A 21,388-nucleotide genomic window follows, 5' to 3' on the forward strand; every position below is an offset into this window, starting at 1 on the left:
ATGGAGGGATCAGATCCAGGTCATCCTGTGTCTGGATATAGCTGTTGACAATTTTTATAATTTTATTTTTTAATCCTGCACCGACCCCTTTGTTTTTGTTTTTTGTTGTTGTTTGTTTGTTTGTTTGTTTGGAGTTTTGTTTTTGTTTTGTTTTTGTTTTGTTTTTTTACTTATAATACAGCTTTCTGATAGTATTTTAAAATCCATATTATTTCATATATTTTAAACATTCAGGCCAGGGGTCTAACTTGTGTGGCACGTGGCTTTGTGTTACGCCTAACGTGTAATCTGAGAATGCCAATAAGGATTTTTTTTTTTTTTTAATGACAGTAAATGTGATATACCGTAACCTATTTAGTCATCTCTCCGATGCTCTCTGTGGCAGAGCCGGTGCAGCTCTGCGCTGAGCCTTGTTGTTTGGCGGTGATGTGCAGTCAGTCAGTCAGTCAGTGGGAGGAGAGACTAGAAGAGGAGCGGGGGACAGGAAGGCTGGGTGGACGGAGCAGAAGCGCTTTGGTTCCCCGTGTGTCGCTGATTTTGAAGGAAAGCGGCTGAGAAATCCCCGAGCTGTCCTCACTCTGAAACGGATTTTATTTATTCTGCCCCCTCGTCATGTGTACTCCTTGTTGTATCGCGCAGGTGAGTAACAATAGCCGACCCTGACTTACTGTTGTGTGAGTGCGTGTGTGTTTGTTGCTCTTCAGCGGTTTGAAACGCTGTAACAATGAGACGTGCTCAACGTTGACCCTTCCCGTATTGTTTACTGTTTTTTGTCCTCGTCTCTCGCCGTTTACCGTCGGCTAAAGCCAGCCAGCCTCTGTCCCGAGTCTCGGTGATTCCCGTCAGCCTTATTGAGCTGCCTTTTAATGTAATAACAGCGCGAAATAATTAATTATAACCCCCATTCTTCCTCCTCCTCCTCCTCCTCCTCCTCATTGAGCTGACTGGATAACTTCACTGTAAAGCCGTTAGAGGACAAAGCAAAGCGAGGCAAAACTACGGGAAATGTGGCCGTTAATACAGAAATGTGTTGACGGGTACAGCCAACAACGAGCCATGGCTGTGATTAAGTGAGTGCTGTGGAGGACAGTTACACTTCTTTTTTAAGCACATCTTATTCCCCAGCTCCTAAAACACTGAAACAGATGAAGGAGCTAAAGAAGAGGCTAGCCAGCTGTGGCTCGGTCTAACTATTTACAGTTATTTACGTATATAGGTGCTGAAAGGCTCTGCTGAAAAGTAAACATAACTATATACCCAACAAAAACAATAAGTCTGTCTTTGTCTTGGTTTCTTTTCTGTTTCGGCACCGTTTTAAATGTGCTATGTTGCTTTTTAAAGGACAGTTGTTTTGTATCTGTTATTTTTGTAATTATACATCACTAAAGCAGTACTTTTGGGTTGCATAATGTGTGGATTGAAAGCCAACCAGATTTTTGATTACTTTTTGATGTTTAAAGGATTGTTATTTTAAAGCAAACAAATCCCCTAAAGCCACATATGTTCTTGTTTAAATTTAGTTTGTTTTTTTGTGCCCTGTAATAACAGTAGCGTGACTGTTTGGGCTATTGATTGGTTATAATACATTTGCTTGCTTTTGCTGCTTTAAATCATTTGTGGATATTTGATTTGTTTGCTTGCATCATTTTTATGAGAGGTGCTAGTGCCGTGAAGCTACAGAAATACTTTAAAAGGGTGGTGGTTCAGAGTCAGAGAGGTTTCCTTTCATGCTGAGCGTGTTTTCTACAGCTTACAGATTGGGCTCTGACCAGTGGGTCACCACTGCTGAGCTGATCTGGCTAGGAATTTAATTACATATGCACATCCCTAAACTGAGGGAGGTCACTTCTATTTCCTGCTCTTTTCACAGAGTGGGATTAAAGAGGAAATGAAGGGCAAAGAATAAGATCAGTTTTGTCTTGCTGTGCTGGTGGTGTGCTAATCCCTGTCACAGACACCCCGTTTACTTGCCATCTCTATTAAAGTGTATGCTTGCATTTAACTTCGTGCGTGTGAATATATTTGCCACACTTGAGGTTCAGAGTGGCACAAACTGGTGTGTGGTCTGTTAATTTCCTCCCTGGCTTGAAGGTTGAAATTAGACAAGGGTGGCTGTTGTTTGGGAGAGATCTGAAGGCAGCAGGAAGCACGACGTGGGAGCAGCTCACTTGTAATTTCTCAGTGGGATCAGAGATGTATGCCATGTTGCGATGGGGGCAAGGGCAGGTTGAAGGCTTTAGCTCAGCGTTGAGTGGAGTTCAGAGCGCTGCAAAGTGTTGGCTGAAAGTGTGGTGAGAGCACTGAAATCATGTGGGTGTCTTTACGCATCACAGCCATGGAGCAGTCACCCTTACCAGGGTACAAGAGTCAAGAGGATGGAGTGTCACTTTCTGCAAACATACTGATAAAGAAGTCTTCAGGCCCTCGTTGGAGTGGTGAAAAATCAGAGGAAGTGGTTTGTGAAGAGCCAGCACCGCTCATTCAAACAGAGCTGACCCATCCGTAAATGGGGTCATGACACAGTAGCTGTAAAGCAGCAGCGGGGGTAGGTGATTACCTTTTAAACTCGACTTGTAAAATCAGCCTTAGTGAATTCTGCCTGCAAACATCTGGAGCACTCCTATCCAAAATACATTTCTGGCTCTGTCATATGAGCAGAATTACTCTCTAACTGTGTACACATCAGAGATGTCTGCTGTTTTCAACTTCCCCTCAGGAATTTTGCTGTGGTCAGCAGCGAGCAGCAGGAACTTGTTTTCCCAAACCGGGACATGTCTAGCAGCCCTTCATCCCTTTTGTTTCCCACTGAATTGCCACAAACCAGTGTTAATGTCTCTTTCTCAACCTCCCCCTCATCACATATGTCTGTGTCTCTGTAATTTATCCTTGATTATTAGCTGGTTGTGTTTTGAAACTCACAACTGATTCTGAGAAGTGAAACGGACTCCCGTGTGAACAAAAAAAAAAAAGTGATACCGCCTTGTATCTTGACCATCTTCCTGTTCTTGTTTAGTTTGGTTCCTTTGCTTATTTCATGACAAACACCTTCATCTGCTAGAATTTGTTCATTTTTGCTCCTCGCTGTACCACTTTTTTTTTTTTTGTCTCTTTTGTTACTTTCTTTTCTTTTCTCTCCACCGGACTAAAGTTTCTCTGTGTTGGTTGTAGCTAGGGGGGTATATTTGCCAAGAGAGAGAGAGCAAAGACCTCCCTTTGTGTACAGGAAACAGTGGAGTGATACATTTTTGCTGTGTGTATACAGCTGCCTAGCTATATAGACAATAGTAGAGCTGTCACTCAACAGTATGAGGGAAAGGGGAGTAGATCTTGGTCTGGAAGCTTGGGCCAACTGGACATGTGAGGAAGATCCTGCATTGTCTTCTGTTGCCCTAAATTTTATTTTGTTTGCTGGTTTCCCGTAACCCGCCTGCAACACAAAGCATTGTAATTTGAGATAACAGGGTGTGTCAGAGCTAGTGGCTTCTCATGATTCAATGTGCTTTGAACAGTGGCCGCTATCATTAAGCTTTAACCAGCAAAAAGTCCCAAAGATTTTTAAAGCAGCCAGCTACAGTGTAGTCTGTAAGGATTTGTGTACCAAACTAAAATAGGGCATGGAATAAATAGTGCATAAGATGTGACGAATGAGCGAATCAACATGAGGTTTAAGCTTGCGGGGACGTTGTCGCTCCACATTGTTCCAGTCAGGATGTTTTTGCCTGTTTTCATGAGTCATTCCTGTCAGTGTGTGTGTATGTTTTTCCCAGTTTGCTGTTGGGTGTGCATCATGACACGTCTGCTGATAAACGTAAAGTCACAATCTGAAATCTATACAGCAAAACACAGATACCGAATACATTTATTCTTTTAGAAATCCAGAGTCTGCCAGATGGACTTGTTTACTCACTGTCAGGACTGGTGTCAACTGGCTCTGTATCTGAAATCCTCATTCTCCTTTGTGGTCCTTACAGTAGTATAGTGTACGACCCATTTCTCTTTGTGTTGCATAAGCGTGGCTATGTGCGGTGGGGTTTACCCCGGTGGGTTTGATTTAGGCCACCCTTTCCATTTCCTGTTTGCACGATGCTCCAGTCCTTTTCATCGTGGGCGCTTTAAGGATGAAAGGCAGCAGAGCATAAAAGAGGGGTGAAAGGAATGTAATCCTCATGAAATCAAACAGCTTACAGCCGTCGCAGATATCGTCTTTGGGTGGAATGCAAGACTGTCGCGTTTGTTATGCAAGTGTCCATCTTTAGGCCAAACTCCCTGTCAAGGAAGCTAATATTATTCAGACTTATTCAGCTTCCTTATTTTAAATGTGATTTTTTGCTAGGTGTATTCTCACCGCTGTGTCCCATCCACCCCGTCTTGATGGATTCTGAGTCAGTATGTCTTTGTGTAAAAGAAAGGCAACATCGTCTTTGCCACCACCTCTAGAAAAGCTGAAGCACTGAGGGGTCAGTGACAAATAGTTAAGGACAGCTGAAGAATACAGACAAAGGGCGAAGAGGACAAAATAAGAAGAAGAAAAGAAATGACATCACTAAATCTTCCAGTAACATGTTGGGGAGGATGAAAGGAATAGGATTAAAATAATGAAACAGAGAGTCTGGTGACACGAAAAAGGGAAACGTGAAAGTCCCACAATCACAGTGTGGTGAGGTTTTTTGTGTGGGTTGTGAGAGTCTAGGCTTAATTTAACTCTAGACCAGACTAGTGCTTTGCTAGTAGCCATGTGTCATCTTTAATGTGTCATGGTATGCCGCTCTATGGGACAGATGGGGGACTGCTGTTGATATTTAAGTAGGGCTGCAAACTGCTGATCCGCCAACCACCTGTCGATATCCTGGTGGGGCAGTGGAGGAGGTGGTGGGTGCTTCATCGAGTGGGTAGGGTCAACGCTGGTTTCCATGGATACCCTTTTGTCTCTGTGTGTGGTGGAATTCCTCGAGACGTTGCCCCTTCTCATGACACCCCCTCTCTCTGTCAGCTCTGCAGAGTTTACCGTTGGGCCCTCGTGCTGCGTGCAGTCCGCTGGTGAAACCCCCCCTAACTAATTAAATCTAAACACCCTCACAACCTAAATTGTTCTGTTTTTTTCTTGGTTACTTTCAGTCTGTTGTGGCTAATTAATCACCCATTGAGAAAGACGTGGGCGCAGCAGAGAAAGAGGAAACCGTTTATTCTCTTAAGCTGTGTGTTGAGGCCGGGAGGCACATGGTTAGATTCAAGGCTGCAAGCCCGTGTACGCATGAAAGCAGAAATAAGCACATTTGACCTTTGTGGCAGCGTTTCAAACGTCTTGATACAGTTTGCCAATACTCAAGCATTGGTAAACTGTGTACAGATGTACACCGCTGGACTGTAACTGGGAATAAACTGTGTTCCCTTTAGCTTGAAGTATTTGCCAAGTTTATAGGCTCATCCTTATTCTCATGCTTGAATAAACCAACACGGTTGATATTTCTCCTATACTGACCTCTCTTCAATGGCTCCCAGTTAATTGAATTTAAAGTCCTCCTCCTCAGGTACAAGGTGTTGATTAATCAGGGCCCATCTTATCCTAATGACCTCATAGTACCATATCACCCCATTATGAAGTCACACACATCTTCACACCTGAAGCAGAATTTATGGTTCAGCAGAAGTAGCACGTTCATGATACATTGACAGTCCAGGGATGGCCTGTCTGCTTGCAGGGAGTGCTTGCTGTCGATGAAGACATTGTATGTCTTCTATGTGGTACAACCGGTTTTAGGACACTTTTGCTTTTGTGCTGTTGTTGTTTGCCGTTTCACGTTTCTGCCAATATCAGTACTGGTACCTTTGATTCAGCAATCAACTGTATCTTTTTTCAGTGTTTAATTCATTTTGAAACGATCAATTAAAAAATCTTCCTCTTACACACTAAGTCCATACTAGTTGAAACATTTTATTATTTACTTAAAATGTTAGCCAGCATAGTGAAAAAAGGACAGATTCTCTGGCAACAACTTTTCCAACAAGCTAAATACTTGAAGAAGACGTTGATGATGCTGTCTATGTCTTACTAAAAGTTTCATCATCATTCTTCATTCTTTTACATCTTCTTTTACACCGTCGACAGACGTGCTAACATTAGCTCCAGGTCTTCCGCTGTTTGGCTTTCATTCTATCAAACACAATATATAAATACCCATAAAGCAGAAGCTTTATGGGTATTTTTGCAGAACTGAAGCTGGCATGTGATTGTTTGTTTGTTTGCTTTGGGGGATTTTTTGTACATTTTGACCACCTACAAAAGAGTCAAACAATTCAGTGTTTACATGTATACTGTAGAGAGGCAGTAAAACTAAAACGGTGCTACTTGTAGACCAGACAGTGTTGCAGAGCTGCTTTGTAACCTCAGTACACCCTAGCTATATTATACACTTACATAGGACACAAACTCCTAGCAGTAAGATAAGGCCACTGTTTTGACTAAAATACAAAGTGACGTGATCTCACTAGGATGCATTAGCATGTCTGTAGGGAAACGAAAACATATTAACCAACATAGCATCAGATAAACACTCATTTCCGGTGTTATACAGGAAGACACACTGCTTTAAAATGCAGATGCAGAAAGACGTATACATAAAAAATATTTTCATCTTTTAATTTTAAGGCAAAATTTTTTAAATGTGGGCACATTGGCCTATAAGCTAATGCCATTAGACAGTGTGCAACCTTCATTGGATGTTCCAGTCCACAGAAATGCCACCGTCATTATTGTCATTTGCTTATAATTTACTGCCTTTCACCTAATGCCATAATTACAGGAGCTAATTTCATAGCTCAAGAAAGATTTTGCTCTGTCCCAAAGGAGGAGAGTGGATTAATTTAGAAATGGAAATGGTGCGTACAAGCCCTCCACCCCGACTAAAACTCTGTTGTGGGAAGCAGTCAGGCATGGTGAGAACTTTGGTGCCACTGCCACCACACCTGACTGCTCCCCATAACAAAGTTTTGCTTCTCACCATAGAAGTTTATTCTGCATGGTGAGGGGTAGGAAGCTTACAAAAGCAGGGTGGGGTGGCTACAGAAAGACCCAGTGCTGTAGAATTATAGAGCCTCTTCTTTCCTGAAGGACACAAGGCCCGCCTTTATGTAACTGTCCTCCTCCTATATGACCGCCTATCAGAAGAAACAGAGTAGGCCTGTGTGTGTGTGTGTGTGTGTGTGTGTGTGTGTGTGTGTGTGTGTGTGTGTGTGTTCAGACAACTGCCGTCACTGTCTTGTAATCCTCAAAAGTTTCTTCTGTGAAGGAAAGAGAGGGCTCTGACTGAAGCATGAATGGGGATCCTTTTTTTATGTTATTCACTGTTCAGTAGAAAACAAACTCAGTTAAGTGCTGAGTGTAAAGCATGGAAAGCTTTTTAATACAATGAAGTTTGCCCTAATACGGTTGCACAACACCACTGAAACTCATCTGCAATAGCAAACAAAACTGTTTGGTTTCCCACAGACCAGACAGATTTGAAACTGCTGATACTGCAACTAAAAGTAAAAGATTTGCAATGCATCTCACGAAGACAACTCAGGAAACCTCCTTTAACGTTCCTTGTACGGTTCATTGACTAAGAGGATTTAAGCTGAGAATTTTAGTTTTAGATCATTTTGTTATCTCTGCTGTGTGCATGTTGCATGTCAGTCTGACCTGGTCCTGTTATTCTGATAACAATTATTTCTTTCGCATGCAGTTTGCCATAACTGAATAGAGTCTAAGGGTGGAGTGTTAAAATGTTCATAATATGATATTTGACTTTATATCAGTTGAAGTGATGGGATTAAATATGACCTATAACTATCAAACATTTCATACTGTGTGCAGATATCATGGCATGCACGTCTTTTCATCCATGTCTTTTTATCCCAGGTTAGAATGTAGTTAAATGGACTGGTTCCTGTATAGTAATTTTGTGCTCGAATTGAGTACTCTTGAGAGTTTTATACAACACATTAGCACCGTTTTCTATGTAATATTTACACAGTCCAATAAATTGATCGGAAGCAACTCTGGGTTCTTGCCCAGGAATACTTTTAGCACGCAGGTATTCCTGGGCAGTCTCCTATCCAGGTACTAACCAGACCTGACAAGATTGGGCATGCTCAGGGTGGTGGATTTCAGGGAATATTTTTCTACCAGTTTACTTTTATCCAGTGAAACTGCTGAGAGAGATAACTGCACTGACGCCTGGTTTTCCCAGCTCCGCCACAAAACACATAACGTCTGTATGAGAAGCTGCTTAAGAGTGATAATAAAGTTGTTGTTGTTGTTGTTGTCCCCCTCTCTCTTCCACCTTTTCTGCCTTGTTCTCTGCATGCAGCTGGCCTGCTGCTGCGGCTCAGCGGCCTGCTCGTGCTGCTGTAAGTGCTGCCCAAAGATCAAACAATCCACAGGGACCCGAATCATGTATGCCTTGTACTTCCTGTTGGTCACCGTCCTCTGTGCTGTCATGATGTCGCCCACTGTGGAGCAAGCGCTGAAAGAGAACGTGAGTACATATATCACATCATTCTCTCAAAATGCATGCACACTCTTTGTTTTGCCAACAACCCTCCCCACCCCCAAAATGTAATTACATTATATATCAATAAAGGACTTAAGTAGGACATGCTCAGTGGATGGCATATCTAAAAAAGAAATAATAATTGAAGTAAGTTTTTTTTTATTTACAGTAATGTAAACTATATTATAGATTATGACTCCTGGGTCTTCAGTAGATAGAAACAGTTGAACATGGTGAATTGGTCCCCGTTCACCATTTCCCCCATATATGCTGTACAAACTGCATTATAGAGGGCCAGTGTGTTTCTCGATAGGTGTGGAGTCTTCTTTAAGATATTGTTAAATGTCATCCTGATGGCTGTGTCCCGTGTGTGTTATTTCTGCCTTTTTTTTGTCTCTGTAAGGATTTTTTCCTGTCTTTGAAGTCTTAATTCTGTCCCTCGCTTTTTGAAATGTCAGCTCGCAGCCTCTGGTAAACAAAAGAATAAAAACCTCAATACTGTGACCTTTTACACAGTTTCGCCTCACTCTTTAGTCTGTACACTCTTTTCCAGCTTACTTCACACCTTTTCACCTCCTGAAAATGAAACTGAACTGAGCGGAAAGTGTAACAAGAACAAAAACATTTTGAACCAGATTTTGTCATGTGGTTGAACAATTTTGTTCACCGTCTGCTCTAAACAACAAGGCCAGCAGCCTCTATGCTAACACCGCCGATGCTAACAGGAAAAATTAAAATTTTACAGCATTGCTATGGGCAAAACAGACATCCTGCTATTTTAACAGATATGTGTATCTACACAGCAGCAAGGCCACAGCTCTGAGGACACGAGTCTTGGCTGGTAGGTTTTGTTTGTTTTAAGAGCCTATCAAGCCTTTGAAGTGGAGACGATAAACTCTTTCGTGAACCTTTGCTTTCTTCTCTGAATGAACGAAATGAAAGATGACCTCCAGTGACTGTTTCTAAAAAAAAAAATCCCATTAAACTGGAATGCCACGATAACGGCTGTTGTCTGCTACAGTATAGTTATCCTTGTCATCTGGGAGAGTCAGACTGTCAACACAGTGTGTAGATATAATCTGGAACAAGGTCTCAGAGGTGATGTCCTGGTTCACTGATACACTGCTCGCTCGCTGACTCACATTTTATATTGATCTCAGGATAAACAGGAAATAATGATGTTTCTATCTCTGGGAAAGATGTCTTGAGCTGACTGTGTTACCATGGCACTGGCCAGGCTTGCTTGAGTCAAAGTGATATTTGTAGGTGATCTTCTTTTTTTTTCACCAGTCTCCTTCTTCTGCAGTTTTTCTTCCTTTCTGCCAGTGTCTACAGTGCAGTAATAAAACTACTCCCTACTGTGTGTCTCTTTGTGAATGGAGCCCCTGGAAAAGACTCATCCAAGGCACAAAATGGCCTCTGGTAGCCCCACACAAAGCCTACTGACTCACACACACACCCATAAACACACTGTCAGTCACACACCGAGCACAGTGGGAAGTCCCAGCTAAGAGAGCAGTCATTGTGCGTATGAGAGCGCCGGTCTTTTCTCAAGAGATTTACAGCAGTCCGAAACAGCCGGCCCCATTTCCCTCCTTAATCACAACACCATGGACATGCTAATATGGTCCTTAACCTGAGACAAAAGCTCCAAAAATGGGCTTTTTGCCTTACGTTGTGATCTGGCTCTGGACTTTGCTAACACAATGAGGTGATGACAGCTCAATCCGCCGGCATCTCACCCGTGTGTCCAACTTTCAAGGATTCTGCCAGTAATTAGTAAAGCCGAGTTAAGCAATTTATTATCCCCAAGTAAAGATTTGAAACGCTCTCAAAAAGCAGTGTTTGCCTGAAAAGCACGTTTTGTACTCGTCCCACAGCTCGTTCCGGTGAAGGGGAACGACGTATCGAGACTGGCGGTTATTGAATTCAAAGTGTGTCCCTTCTGTTGGCTCTCTGCCGCAGTCTTCTGTTGAATGTCACAGCAAGGTCCTTATCTTTGCTACCTTAACTCCAGTTTTGTATTACGCAGCTCACTGTAGTTCTGAAAAGTCTTTCGCAGTTTATTTTAAGAGGAATCTCCACGTTTTTCTTGCTCGTGCTGTCTGTGTTCTCCCCTATTCCCATTTCCTCTGACTCGCTGACAAAAGGTGGTTAATTTATTCATCCATGTCCTTTGTTTGTGTACACTGACAGTTAGTTGTAAGGCCCCTTTAACAGGCTGTAGAGAGTGAAGGATGAAAGAGGGCTCCACAGAGAGAAAGAGGGGTTGTTGTTGCTGCCTGTTCTCTCTTTCTGCTCCTTTAGGGGCGTGACGCTCAGAATAGATGGACACTATTGGGCCCTTTCACCGAGGCCTCATACTAGACAAACATGAGCAGAGGTGGGTTGCTTTTCACTGACATGACATGATGATCTAATTTGAGTATTTTGGGGGTTTGGGGTTGGTTTTTTTCCTCCAATTAGATCCCCTTCTACGCTGAGTTTTGCCAGACAGTGAATGCAGGAGAAGACTGCAAAACTCTGGTTGGATACGCTGCTGTGTACAAGGTGTGCTTTGGCATGGCCTGCTTCTTCTTCTTCTTCTGTATCTTCACTATACGGGTCAACAACAGCACGGGCTGCCGGGCAGCCGTACATAACGGGTAAGAAGAATTTGTTTAATCTTCTATCAAAAAAAGCAGCTGCATTCATAATATTGAACAAGAGTCACGAGTAAAGGCAACACGAGATTTGTTAAATTTGTTATTTTTGGATTTATTGCATTAAATATTCTGCTGTGTCTCAGTTGTCAGTAATCATTGTTTTTATGGTGTAATTTTATCTGCATTTTCCCCTTTTTTATAACATTATCACCGTCTTGATTCAGATTCTGGTTACTGAAGTTTATCGCGCTGGTGGCGTGTTGCGCTGGAGGCTTCTTCCTCCCCAATGAGTCAACATTCCTGGAAGGTAAAAGCTGAACGCTCAGCTTGAGGCTTCAATACTGTAAAGTTTTCTTTTAAAGCTTAAATAAGTAAAGTGGTGCATAAGGTAACCTAACATAGAGCTGTGTAAATGTATGTAAAGTAACAAACAACTTCCTGTGTCATCTGACCTGAGTAAACTTTTACAAATGTCACTGTAACTCTATCTATTTATGGAGCACAATTTCAATACTGGCACAGCTTGCCTGGCAAGTAGCTCTTGTCATCAGTTAAACAATTGTCTCTGTCTCTTTCTCTTCTCATTTTGGCTCAGTTTGGCGCTACATAGGAGCCGTTGGTGGGTTCATTTTCCTCTTGATCCAGCTCATGCTGTTGGTGGAGTTTGCACACAGATGGAACGCAAACTGGTGAGAGCAACATTTCTTCTCTCATCACCTTCCTCTTCAGTCCCTGGTTCACTGTGTGAAATAAGACCACTGTAATGCTTTTTGTTTGACTTTTAAGAAATGCAGAAAGTGTGATTTGGTGGGTGGAGGGCAGGCCTGGCAGCAGGCCAGTGCTGTGTTAGATTCACAGGATGTATATGGTTTAGGACTTCCTACTTCCTACACACAAAATCCAGCAGATTGGTTTCTAAAAACCAGCACAACCTCTCAATAAAAACAGATTTTCAGATCAAGAAAAATCAGTGAGAAGGCACAAAGCTGTATTCACTTCTTCCCTTTTAGTTGAATTCTTTTATGTGCCTTTTTGTTTTTCTTAACTTAACCTACACCATTCTGTTCATATTTCATGCCTGCACAGTGTGATTGGGGTCACTTTTGTCCAAAAAGTCCCTCGTAATAAGTGTTTATAGTGAATTTTGAAATACAGATCTACTGAGAATGCAAAAACAGTTTATATGCAATATTTTACTAAATTAACACAATTCATAAACTTCCTCTACATTTTTGTTTTATTTTATTTTTCCATGTTCCCAAAATGGCTTCAGTTAACTTTTTTCAAGAGTCTAGTTGTTGTTTTCAGTTCAGTTTTGGTTAGCTATAATAACCTCGGCTCACACTCTGTGTTATTTATAATTATTAGTAATCATTCAACAATGCTTAACACTTAGATCACAAAAACTCTGCATATTGGGCCATGAGTGTATGTGAAGGGCCCTTTATGTTGTTTTACTCGTCCCCACTTACACTTTGTCACCACTGACCCATTATAAAGTACCCACAGACAGTTTCATGAGTCCCTAAAACCAACACTGACCCACACAGGTAGAACTAAAATTGAGTCAAAGGTGATCTGGAAAAGCATGTGATTTTTTTCCTCTCTTAGCTTTTCGCTCTTTCTGTTTGCAGGTATTCAGGAGTGAAGTATAACCGCCTGTGGTACGCAGCACTGGCCTTTGTGACTCTGGTTCTGTTCAGCGTTGGAGTCGGAGCCGTAATCTTCATGGGTATTTTCTACACTCACCCCGAGGCTTGTCTACTCAATAAGATTTTTCTGGGCATCAACGGCAGCCTCTGCCTCGTCGTCTCCCTGCTGGCCATCTCCCCGTTCATACAGAAACGTAAGGACCTGTTCTACCAGGCACAGCATCGAATTTGACTCAGTTAAATTAAAATACACAAATTTGCATTTCAGGTGGGGCTAATAGTTGTATAGCCTAGAAGTTTCATGTGGCAAGATGTTTGTAATACAATACACGATTGTGGCTCAAGAGTTGGGAGTTCGCCTTGTAATCGGAAGGTTGCTGGTTCGAGCCCCGGCTTGGACAGTCTCGGTCGTTGTGTCCTTGGGCGAGACACTTCACCCGTCGCCTACTGGTGGTGATCAGAGGGCCCGGTGGCGCCAGTGTCTGGCAGCCTCGCCTCTGTCAGTGCGCCCCAGGGTGGCTTTGGCTACAATGTAGCTTGCCATCGCCAGTGTGTGAATGTGTGGATGACTGAATGTGTAAAGTGCTTTGGGGTCCTTAGGGAGTAGTAAAGCGCTATACAAATACAGGCCATTTACCATTTTTACTTAATAATAATAAGTTCTTATAGTATTATTAATATTTGAATGAAAATTCCCACATTTGTGTCCCTGCAGTGCAGCCCAACTCAGGACTTTTGCAGCCAGGAGTCATCACTGTCTATGTCATGTACCTCACCTTCTCAGCCTTTTCCAGCAAGCCAAAAGAAAGTGAGTATGCACAATAATGCATCTTCACATTGGTGATCACATTATTGGGTGTCAGCTTAAAAACTGATCATTTATGTTAAGTCACAGGTTAGGCTTTGACAAAGTTAGCATTTGCAAAGCTCTTATGAACACCTTCTCATGTTCAATACACCCATCCATCCTTCCATGGAGAGCTGTTTGCCTAATGTACAGTCATTTAACTTTGTTTACAGCAGAATTTGAGGTTTTTTTTCCCTTAAGTATGGCAGCAATTAACCATGAACAGGAAAAGAGATTCCCACAAGCACATATGCACATGCTGTGAAATGGAAACTGTGCAGCCCAGCAAGAGCAAAGTTGTTCACAAAGCCCACCACCTTTGTTTCTTTCAGTGAACTTTGCAAATGCAGTTTTTTTTGTTTTTGTAGTGACTGTTTTACAGATCTTAATTTTTACAGCATGAAATGATGTTCATAAATAAAAAAAAATGCATCAGGAAAAGCGATAAAGGCTTAACTCAAAGTTTAGGTGAGAGTTTTAGAGGGAGTAGTGATTATGTGACCACAAATTAAACTGTATATAGATGTTTGTGAATTTGCAATTTAATATATAATGGATAATCTACACTGAGATAAATATGTGCAAAAAAGTTCTTGTAAATGTTTGGACATGTTAGGACACAAAGTAAATGTCAGGACATGCCTCCTACTCATAACAGTTAGCCTACATACTGTTAGAAAGGCGGTTGTTTTTGGACCAACTTTCCATTTTTCCTTCTTTTTTTTCCTTTTCATTGCTGCTAACATGGTGCCAGAACGCACACACACAAGCACAAGCATAGGCTGCATTTTTCACAATATCCTTACTCCCTATAATACTCCAATTCCAAAGAACTCCATCAAACAGTTGTACTCCCTGCTATTTCTTTCAACTCTTCAATCATCTGTCTCTGTCTGCATATTTCTGTCTGTCTAGTGGTGGTAATCGATGGTGTGAACACTACCGTATGTGTGTTCCCCTTCAACTCTGGGACAGAAAGCGACAAAAAGATTGTCACTGGACTGGGAACCGTCATCCTGTTTGGCTGTGTCCTTTACTCTTGGTAAGACATACACAATTCCTGCCTCTCTTTTTTGCTAACGAGCACAGATGCACATTTTCTCTTTAATACTTGTGGTTTGTTATTTCATTGATTTGATCATATAGAGATATTACAGTCCAAACCTTTTAATAGCACTTCTGCTACAGGTGATGTGGAATATAATTTACTTCATGGTAAGCTGTGGGGACACAGACAGGCTAGTTTGGATTGGCTGTGACTCTGAAGAGGCAGCACGTGATTGGCTATGGCTGAGCGAGACAAGAACTATGACTCTTTGCTTTTGTTCACATATGTTTTCCATCAAGTGGAGGCATCCTGTCTCTTGTGGCCATTCCCCGAATAGAAGGAAATTGGACTCTGCAGCAATCTCAAACTGCAAATTACTGGGGGGAATGCAGAGTGACGGAATTACAGTCTTGCTTCCTTTCATCTCTCTCTTTTCTTTCTCTTTGTCCACTCTACCTCTAGCTTGACGTCCACCACTCGACGAAGCTCAGCAGCGCTCAGAGTGTGTAGGAACACTGAGCCGGAGACAGAGGTAAATGCACAGCCTTACCGTGTGTGGGTTAATTAAATGTGCAGACTGGTTAAATGCATACCTACCAGGCATTAGATGCCCTTAGTAAATGGAACAAATTAAGCCCAGGATACACATCTCTCATATATTTAATCCCAGCTCAGTGGTAACCTGAATGTTTCCTTTACCTTACAGAGAGCTCGCTGCTGTTTCTGCTTTGGAGATGACACAGGTGAGGAAAGTCAAATAATCCCTCCTCCTTCTCCAACATCTTTCTTTCTTTGCCTGGCAGCAGCCTCTCTTTGGCCTGTCTGTCTGTACACGTATAGACTCAGCCATGGTGTTTGCACACACACGGGGTATTGCTATTCCTCAGCCAGACTGAGTACGGTGAGAAAACATTGGTCAGCAAGCGTAGATGATGTCACTGTTACTAGGTTAGTATTACACTGTAAAACAAGATCGGGGTAAGTGGGATTGTGGGCAGGCTAACACTGCCACCTGCTGGAAATAAAGTTGCAGTGTTGAGAAACAGCCACGAGAAAAGTACCACCCTTTTAACTGACATTTTTACACATTAAATGTGTCCCTGACCCAACTGCACTGCTTTTCAGAAGAATACGATGAGGAGCAGACGGGTTCAGGCCAGAATGTGGTGTATGATGAGAGAGAGGGAACCATCTACAGCTACGCCTTCTTTCACTTTGTCTTCTTCCTTGGCTCCCTCTATGTCATGATGACCGCCACCAACTGGTTTCAGTAAGTGATTCCCATACATACTAACCTCAAAACAGACATCTTCACACATTTAGCAACATAATTACTGAACTGAAGTGTTTCTGTAGATGTTTCTGTCACTTTGACAGCAGACCTCTGAAAAATATTGGAATCAAAGCTTCACTTTGCCACTGAAACATTTCTTATGTCTGCTATGTGTCTGTTTGGTTTCCTTTTTCTGCTGCATATCTTTATTTGACTGGGCTTTTTGAGGGGTGTTTTTTTTTTAGACTTGCAAAGCTGTCCTCTTTATTAATCTCTGAAGAGGATGCACTTAGTATATTCATCTGTTTATTCTGCCCGTTTTGGTCTCGTGGCCTTCATCAAAGCATCAGTGCTCTCTTTTTGCCTTTTTATTTTAGTGCACTGAGTCCTCAGGTTTTTGTGTTTACACTGCCTTTAATGCACCTCATCAGCTCTGTCTTGAAGAGAGGAACCAGAGTGTGCGTGTTTGCTCAGTTCTCTTACCGCGTGTCTCTTGCAGCTACGACAACCACAAGATTGAGAAGCTTTTGGACGGGAGCTGGTCAGTGTTCTGGGTCAAGATGGCCTCCTGTTGGGTGTGTCTCATCCTCTACATGTGGACCCTCGTCGCCCCCATCGTCTGCCCAAAGCGCTTTGTGGCCTAGTTATAACATCACTTGTGGTCTGGATGTGGCCGGGTGGAAGCTTACACTCTGGGCCGAGAGACTACCACAGACCTCCCATACCTTGAAACACAACCCTACACTACCCTCAGTGTTTGAAATGGAGGATTATCTGTTGCCTTTTATTTTATATGCTAGTGTTTACTTTGTTTTACAATGTTAAGCTGTTAATACCTTGATGGTGATTTTTTGTATTATTATTATTATTTCTTTTAGCACCACTGACACACAAAGTTTTCTATGGCTTACAGGTTTGAAACTAGATGAAGAATCATGGGATTTGAGTTACATTGGGAATCATTCAACCCCTAAAGATGACTTCAGACCTGAAAGTGTGTTTCTTTATGTGTCTCTCTTGCTTTCACGCTCACCCAGGCATTTTAGTTCTGTACAGTCAGATCACAAAGTTGTATCAAGGTTTTGGGACATATTTATTTCAAGTTTAAGATGTTACAGAAGATATTGTATTTATTTAAATGTGTCTTAAGGAATCAAAAAAGGAATATGGTGTGAACTGAATTAGATTTGTCCCTGACTCTGTTGAACTCATCTCTCAGGCTCGTGTTTAAGCTGTACATGTTGACGCTTTGTTATATTGTGCCCTTTTGTAGAGGTTTTCTATGCAACAGCTCTTTTTAATATTAGACACTCTGTGTTGTGAAGTTTCCACTTAGATTCAAAGCAAAATGTTTAAGGTTTTAATATGTCAGTGCTCCCTTTGAGCCAGATCTTTTCTTAGGAAAATTTCATGTCATTGAAAGGTTTCCAGTCATCGTCGCTGTTGTACACGGCAGCACTCTTAAAAAAAATCAACCTGACTAATGCAAGAGTGACGTTAGCGGAGCGCCACCTCTCTCAAAGAGCTGCAGTGACACAGATGAGAAACATTTGCCAAAGGTAGATGTCAGAAAACCAGAAAATACTTAGTTTACTAATTTCTTTACTAATCTGTTACAGAGAAACATCTCACTGAAAGCATTATATATTTGCATGCATACATAGACACTTAAACCAGCTGTTTTCTGTACAGTTATAAGTGCTTTCTGCCTCGTCTTTGTTACATGCGTCCATTTTATCATTGTGGTCAGAATAAAGTAGCACGACCGCTTTTATCAGCAAGTTATTCAACACTGGATGTTGAGTTTACTGCCGAATTTACATACATACCTGTTTCAGAGGGTCTCCTGTGTTTATTATGTAACTGTTTTTTTTATTGTATAAAAATACAAGATATATTACACAAGCAAATCCTTTTTTGTATCTAATTCCTTCAGTTCTTGCTTTTCTTTTGTCTAATTGGATTCCTAACATGTTTTTTTTTCTGTTTTTTTATAATTTCTACGTACATTTTGGAAAACCATCCAAGATGTGTGAAAGCTTTTTGTTTGAATTTTTTTGCTTTATATAACTTTTTTCCCCTGCCTTTTAATTATTGGTATGAATGTAGACATTTTGTGGTGCTGAGCAACTTTGATATATTAAAAAAATGAATCAAAAGATCCACTGTGAAGGCTGTATACTACCACAGAAACATCTTGTATGCTTGAAATAAATCGAAGTAGGTGCCATGGAGTTTGCATTGCTTGCACTCTTTCAATAAAACATCCATTGATACAACACAGGGTGTCTTTATTTATTAACTGTAATAATGGGAACATGCTTTGAATTTTGCAAAATGCTATGTATTTTATTGTACTTAAGATGTACAGGGCATTCATAAACTGGATAACTGAAGGTGATATTTCAGAGATATAAACAAAAACTGCAAAGTGAATGCACTGTTTCAGTTACATTGCATTTAAGTATATAATGCCCAATGTTTTGCTTTCCTAAAACTTCTAAATGCAATCCCTAAAACTGCCCATGATGTTTCCTCTGACATTAATCTGACTTTAGTTCTCTGCTCAGAGCACCGCCGCTCTGCCCCTTTAATCTATGTTTACAGCAGGGCTTAAGTTGTTTATCCTGTGTCTTACTGCTCTTCATTCTGTGCTCTGAGCACATCCTGGTAGTCACCAGGTATAGTGTCTGTGGAAAAAGCAAACAAAGAGAAAAATCAAATGAGCATACCTACATCTCACATGGATGACTCGACTGTCTTCCGATGCTTGCAGATGCTTACCGTTGCACCGGTACTTCAAATTGGACCAGATGATGTTTTCCTGAGAGAAGCAGAACACGCCCAGGCGCCCGCCTCTCATACTGGTGTCAATGATCACACCAGTGTCCGCCACCAGATTTGAACCCTCAAAGAAGCGAGCCCTAGTTCCATACACAAAGTGAAACTACTGAGTCAGTTCACACAGAGCGAACGTGGACGTGTCCGTGACGAGGTGTATGTGTTTGTACCTGATGTATCCAACCTGCGGCCTGTGCTGGAGGAACCAGCGGTAGGAAACCTTGTCTTTCCAGCCGACGTTCCTGGGATCCTTCCACAGTAGACGCACCTGGTCAACGGTGTGTCCTGTGTGCCAAAGGGAGTTCCTCAGATATTCACCAGGACCTGTCTTTGATTTCACCACCTGGAGATTAAAAAACAAAGATCAGACATAAATTCATCAAACCAAATCTTTACTGATATATACTCTTTTAAACGGTACAGTGGAGGTCTTTATGGTGGAAAGTGTTAATCCTCAACACCTTGAGCTGTATTCCCGGCTCAGCAACGGCTCTGAAGGGCGCGGCCTGCCAGTAGGTTTGTTCTGTTTGTTTCCACATCACTACGTAGAAGGAAGAGGAGTCCTGGTAGCCAAAAATGAAGCCAGCGTAGTCGTCATCTGTCACTGTGTTCACGTGGAAAGTTCCCTCAAAGTCAACGCCACTGAAAGCTGTGTAGCCTGCAAATTGAACACGAAACGCAGATCAGCGCTGATTAAGTTTAGGTAAGGGAATTATGAATGGGTGTGTGATAGTATACTAACCTACAGCAAGCCCAGGGTCAGAGTTCATGGTCTGCACTATCTCCATGCCCTGTCAGGAAAAAATTAGTGTGAAGCTGAAGAAAAACTGTTATCGATGTCTCTGAAACTGAGGTGATGTTATCATTTTTACCTGGTTGAGAACTACCCAGTTGGGGTCGATCTGAGACTCGCCCTCTGGGTCCAGCACCACGGTTTGATAGGCTCTGAAGTCGGTCAGGGTGATCTCAGCGTTCTCTGGGCAGTGATCAATTCTGTCGATGACGTCGTCTTTGTCAAAGTCTCCTTCGCACACGTCTCCGCGTCTGTTGTCTGAAATACAGCGACGCCGCTTAGAAAACAGTAATTCGCGCTGCGCTCGCTCCTGCAAATCCAAGCACAACACAGAAAAGATACTAACTATCAGAGTCCTTTTGGTCTGGATTGGCAACTAGTCTGCAGTTGTCGTCTTCGTCCAGTATGCCGTCGTTATCGTCGTCATCGTCACATTTATCTCCCTAACAAGAAAAAAAAACCACAACAAATTGGTGGATAATTGAGGACTATATAGGATGAACTGCTGCTGGATTGAATGAATGAAACTGAAAGAAGAGATAAACACCATTCCATCTTTGTCCGTGTCCAGCTGATCGGAGTTGATGACTGTGGGACAATTATCCTTTGTGTTCTGGTGGCCGTCACCGTCACTGACAAAGACGAGGTAGGGAAAATCAAAGGTCTGACAGATGTTTGTAGACTTTTACGCCATAGATCATGATGTGGGCTTTACCTGTCTATATTATCATCACAGGTATCTCCTACAAGGTCATCATCTGAGTCAGACTGAGGGTAGACAAAACAAACACTGGTGGTCAGATGTGTCACAGCTGATGAATCGGTTTCATGCCCTTGTGTGGTTTGTTACCTGGTTGGGGTTGGCCATATTAGGACAGCTGTCACAGGCGTCTCCCACCCCATCACTGTCTCTGTCTCTCTGGTCTAGGTTGGGGACTCGTGGGCAGTTGTCGAGAATATTTTTCAAGCCTGAGGACAGAAAGTATCAGGATATGTGTAAAACAAAACAAAACAAAAGAACATTGACAGAATGCAGACTTCAGCACAGTCAAACACATCAACAGATGGCAGTGTTTGTTTAAGACGAAGGTGAAATAGTTTCCAGTGGCCTTCGATGCCTGGCGGAGGCCGACTGTGGAAAAATGCTTTTAGTGAGGAGACAGACATGACCAAGCACTCAGCAATCCAGCCTTGGAGTTAAAGACCAAACCAAACGATCAAGAGGCTCGGAGCACTGCCAAACTGAGCAAAAAGCGTCCACCAAACAGAGTCTAAACATGCAACATGCGTAAATGCCTGCATGTGGGAACACAGTGCTAATAAACTGTGTTTCCAGCGGCGCAAATGAAAGGTCACCTGAAAGGCCAATCAAATGAGGTATGTGAGAAAGGTTTTTGAAAACAGGCTTACAATTCCAGTTGGAACATTTTTACATTCAACACTGTTTTTTTTGTTTGTTTTTTTAAAATTACACAAAAGTTGTTTTTCAAAAAGTGACCTAACTGGTAGAGGATGTGGGTTAGAAACAGACCAGGAGGATGTTTTGGAAAGATAAAGCACAGGTCAGTCCAGTTGAAGCAACAAAAATGTCTCTGTCTGCATCCTGTCTGGACACGCTGATCCAGACATGCTGTGTAACCTGATAACCTTTAAAAAAGGTTCAATTACTTTTTCATGTTTGTTTGTTTTCACATTATGTCCCCCGATTAGTCATGGTTAATTTATGCAATAAAGTCACTAACAGTCAGTTTTTTACAC

The 21,388-nt window shown here is 42.0% G+C and overlaps 2 protein-coding genes across 2 annotated transcripts in view; one reads left to right on the forward strand and one right to left on the reverse strand.

Annotated features, from left to right (window-relative positions):
- The first annotated feature begins 287 nt into the window (after positions 1 to 287).
- Positions 288 to 18,275, forward strand: serinc5 (serine incorporator 5). Its single transcript, XM_026188305.1, has 12 exons — positions 288 to 639; positions 8,349 to 8,516; positions 10,998 to 11,176; positions 11,401 to 11,483; positions 11,772 to 11,865; positions 12,811 to 13,022; positions 13,544 to 13,636; positions 14,591 to 14,717; positions 15,186 to 15,255; positions 15,430 to 15,466; positions 15,849 to 15,993; positions 16,496 to 18,275. The coding sequence occupies exons 1-12, from the start codon at positions 613 to 615 to the stop codon at positions 16,638 to 16,640; spliced, it is 1,380 nt and encodes a 459-aa protein (XP_026044090.1). The 5' UTR covers positions 288 to 612; the 3' UTR covers positions 16,641 to 18,275.
- Positions 18,271 to 21,388, reverse strand: part of thbs4a (thrombospondin 4a) — a 17,447-nt gene continuing 14,329 nt past the window's right edge. Inside the window, exons 14-23 of the mRNA XM_026188298.1 lie at positions 20,481 to 20,599; positions 20,346 to 20,398; positions 20,178 to 20,262; positions 19,977 to 20,073; positions 19,710 to 19,888; positions 19,580 to 19,628; positions 19,299 to 19,495; positions 19,008 to 19,180; positions 18,781 to 18,920; positions 18,271 to 18,686 (exon numbers count right to left, since the gene is read on the reverse strand). Of these exons, the coding sequence (XP_026044083.1) occupies positions 18,631 to 18,686; positions 18,781 to 18,920; positions 19,008 to 19,180; positions 19,299 to 19,495; positions 19,580 to 19,628; positions 19,710 to 19,888; positions 19,977 to 20,073; positions 20,178 to 20,262; positions 20,346 to 20,398; positions 20,481 to 20,599 (1,148 nt within the window). The 3' untranslated portion in view covers positions 18,271 to 18,630. The remainder of the gene's footprint in view (positions 18,687 to 18,780; positions 18,921 to 19,007; positions 19,181 to 19,298; positions 19,496 to 19,579; positions 19,629 to 19,709; positions 19,889 to 19,976; positions 20,074 to 20,177; positions 20,263 to 20,345; positions 20,399 to 20,480; positions 20,600 to 21,388) is intronic.

Source organism: Astatotilapia calliptera, chromosome 12 (genome assembly GCF_900246225.1).
Source record: "Astatotilapia calliptera chromosome 12, fAstCal1.2, whole genome shotgun sequence".
Taxonomy (NCBI): Eukaryota; Metazoa; Chordata; class Actinopteri; order Cichliformes; family Cichlidae; genus Astatotilapia; species Astatotilapia calliptera.

Coding starts and splice junctions, on each gene's coding strand:
- serinc5 (XM_026188305.1), top strand. CDS start 613: ATGTGTACTCCTTGTTGTATCGCGCAG. Junction 11,484..11,771: donor TGAGTCAACATTCCTGGAAG/GTAAAAGCTGAA, acceptor ATTTTGGCTCAG/TTTGGCGCTACATAGGAGCC. Junction 15,467..15,848: donor CTGCTTTGGAGATGACACAG/GTGAGGAAAGTC, acceptor ACTGCTTTTCAG/AAGAATACGATGAGGAGCAG.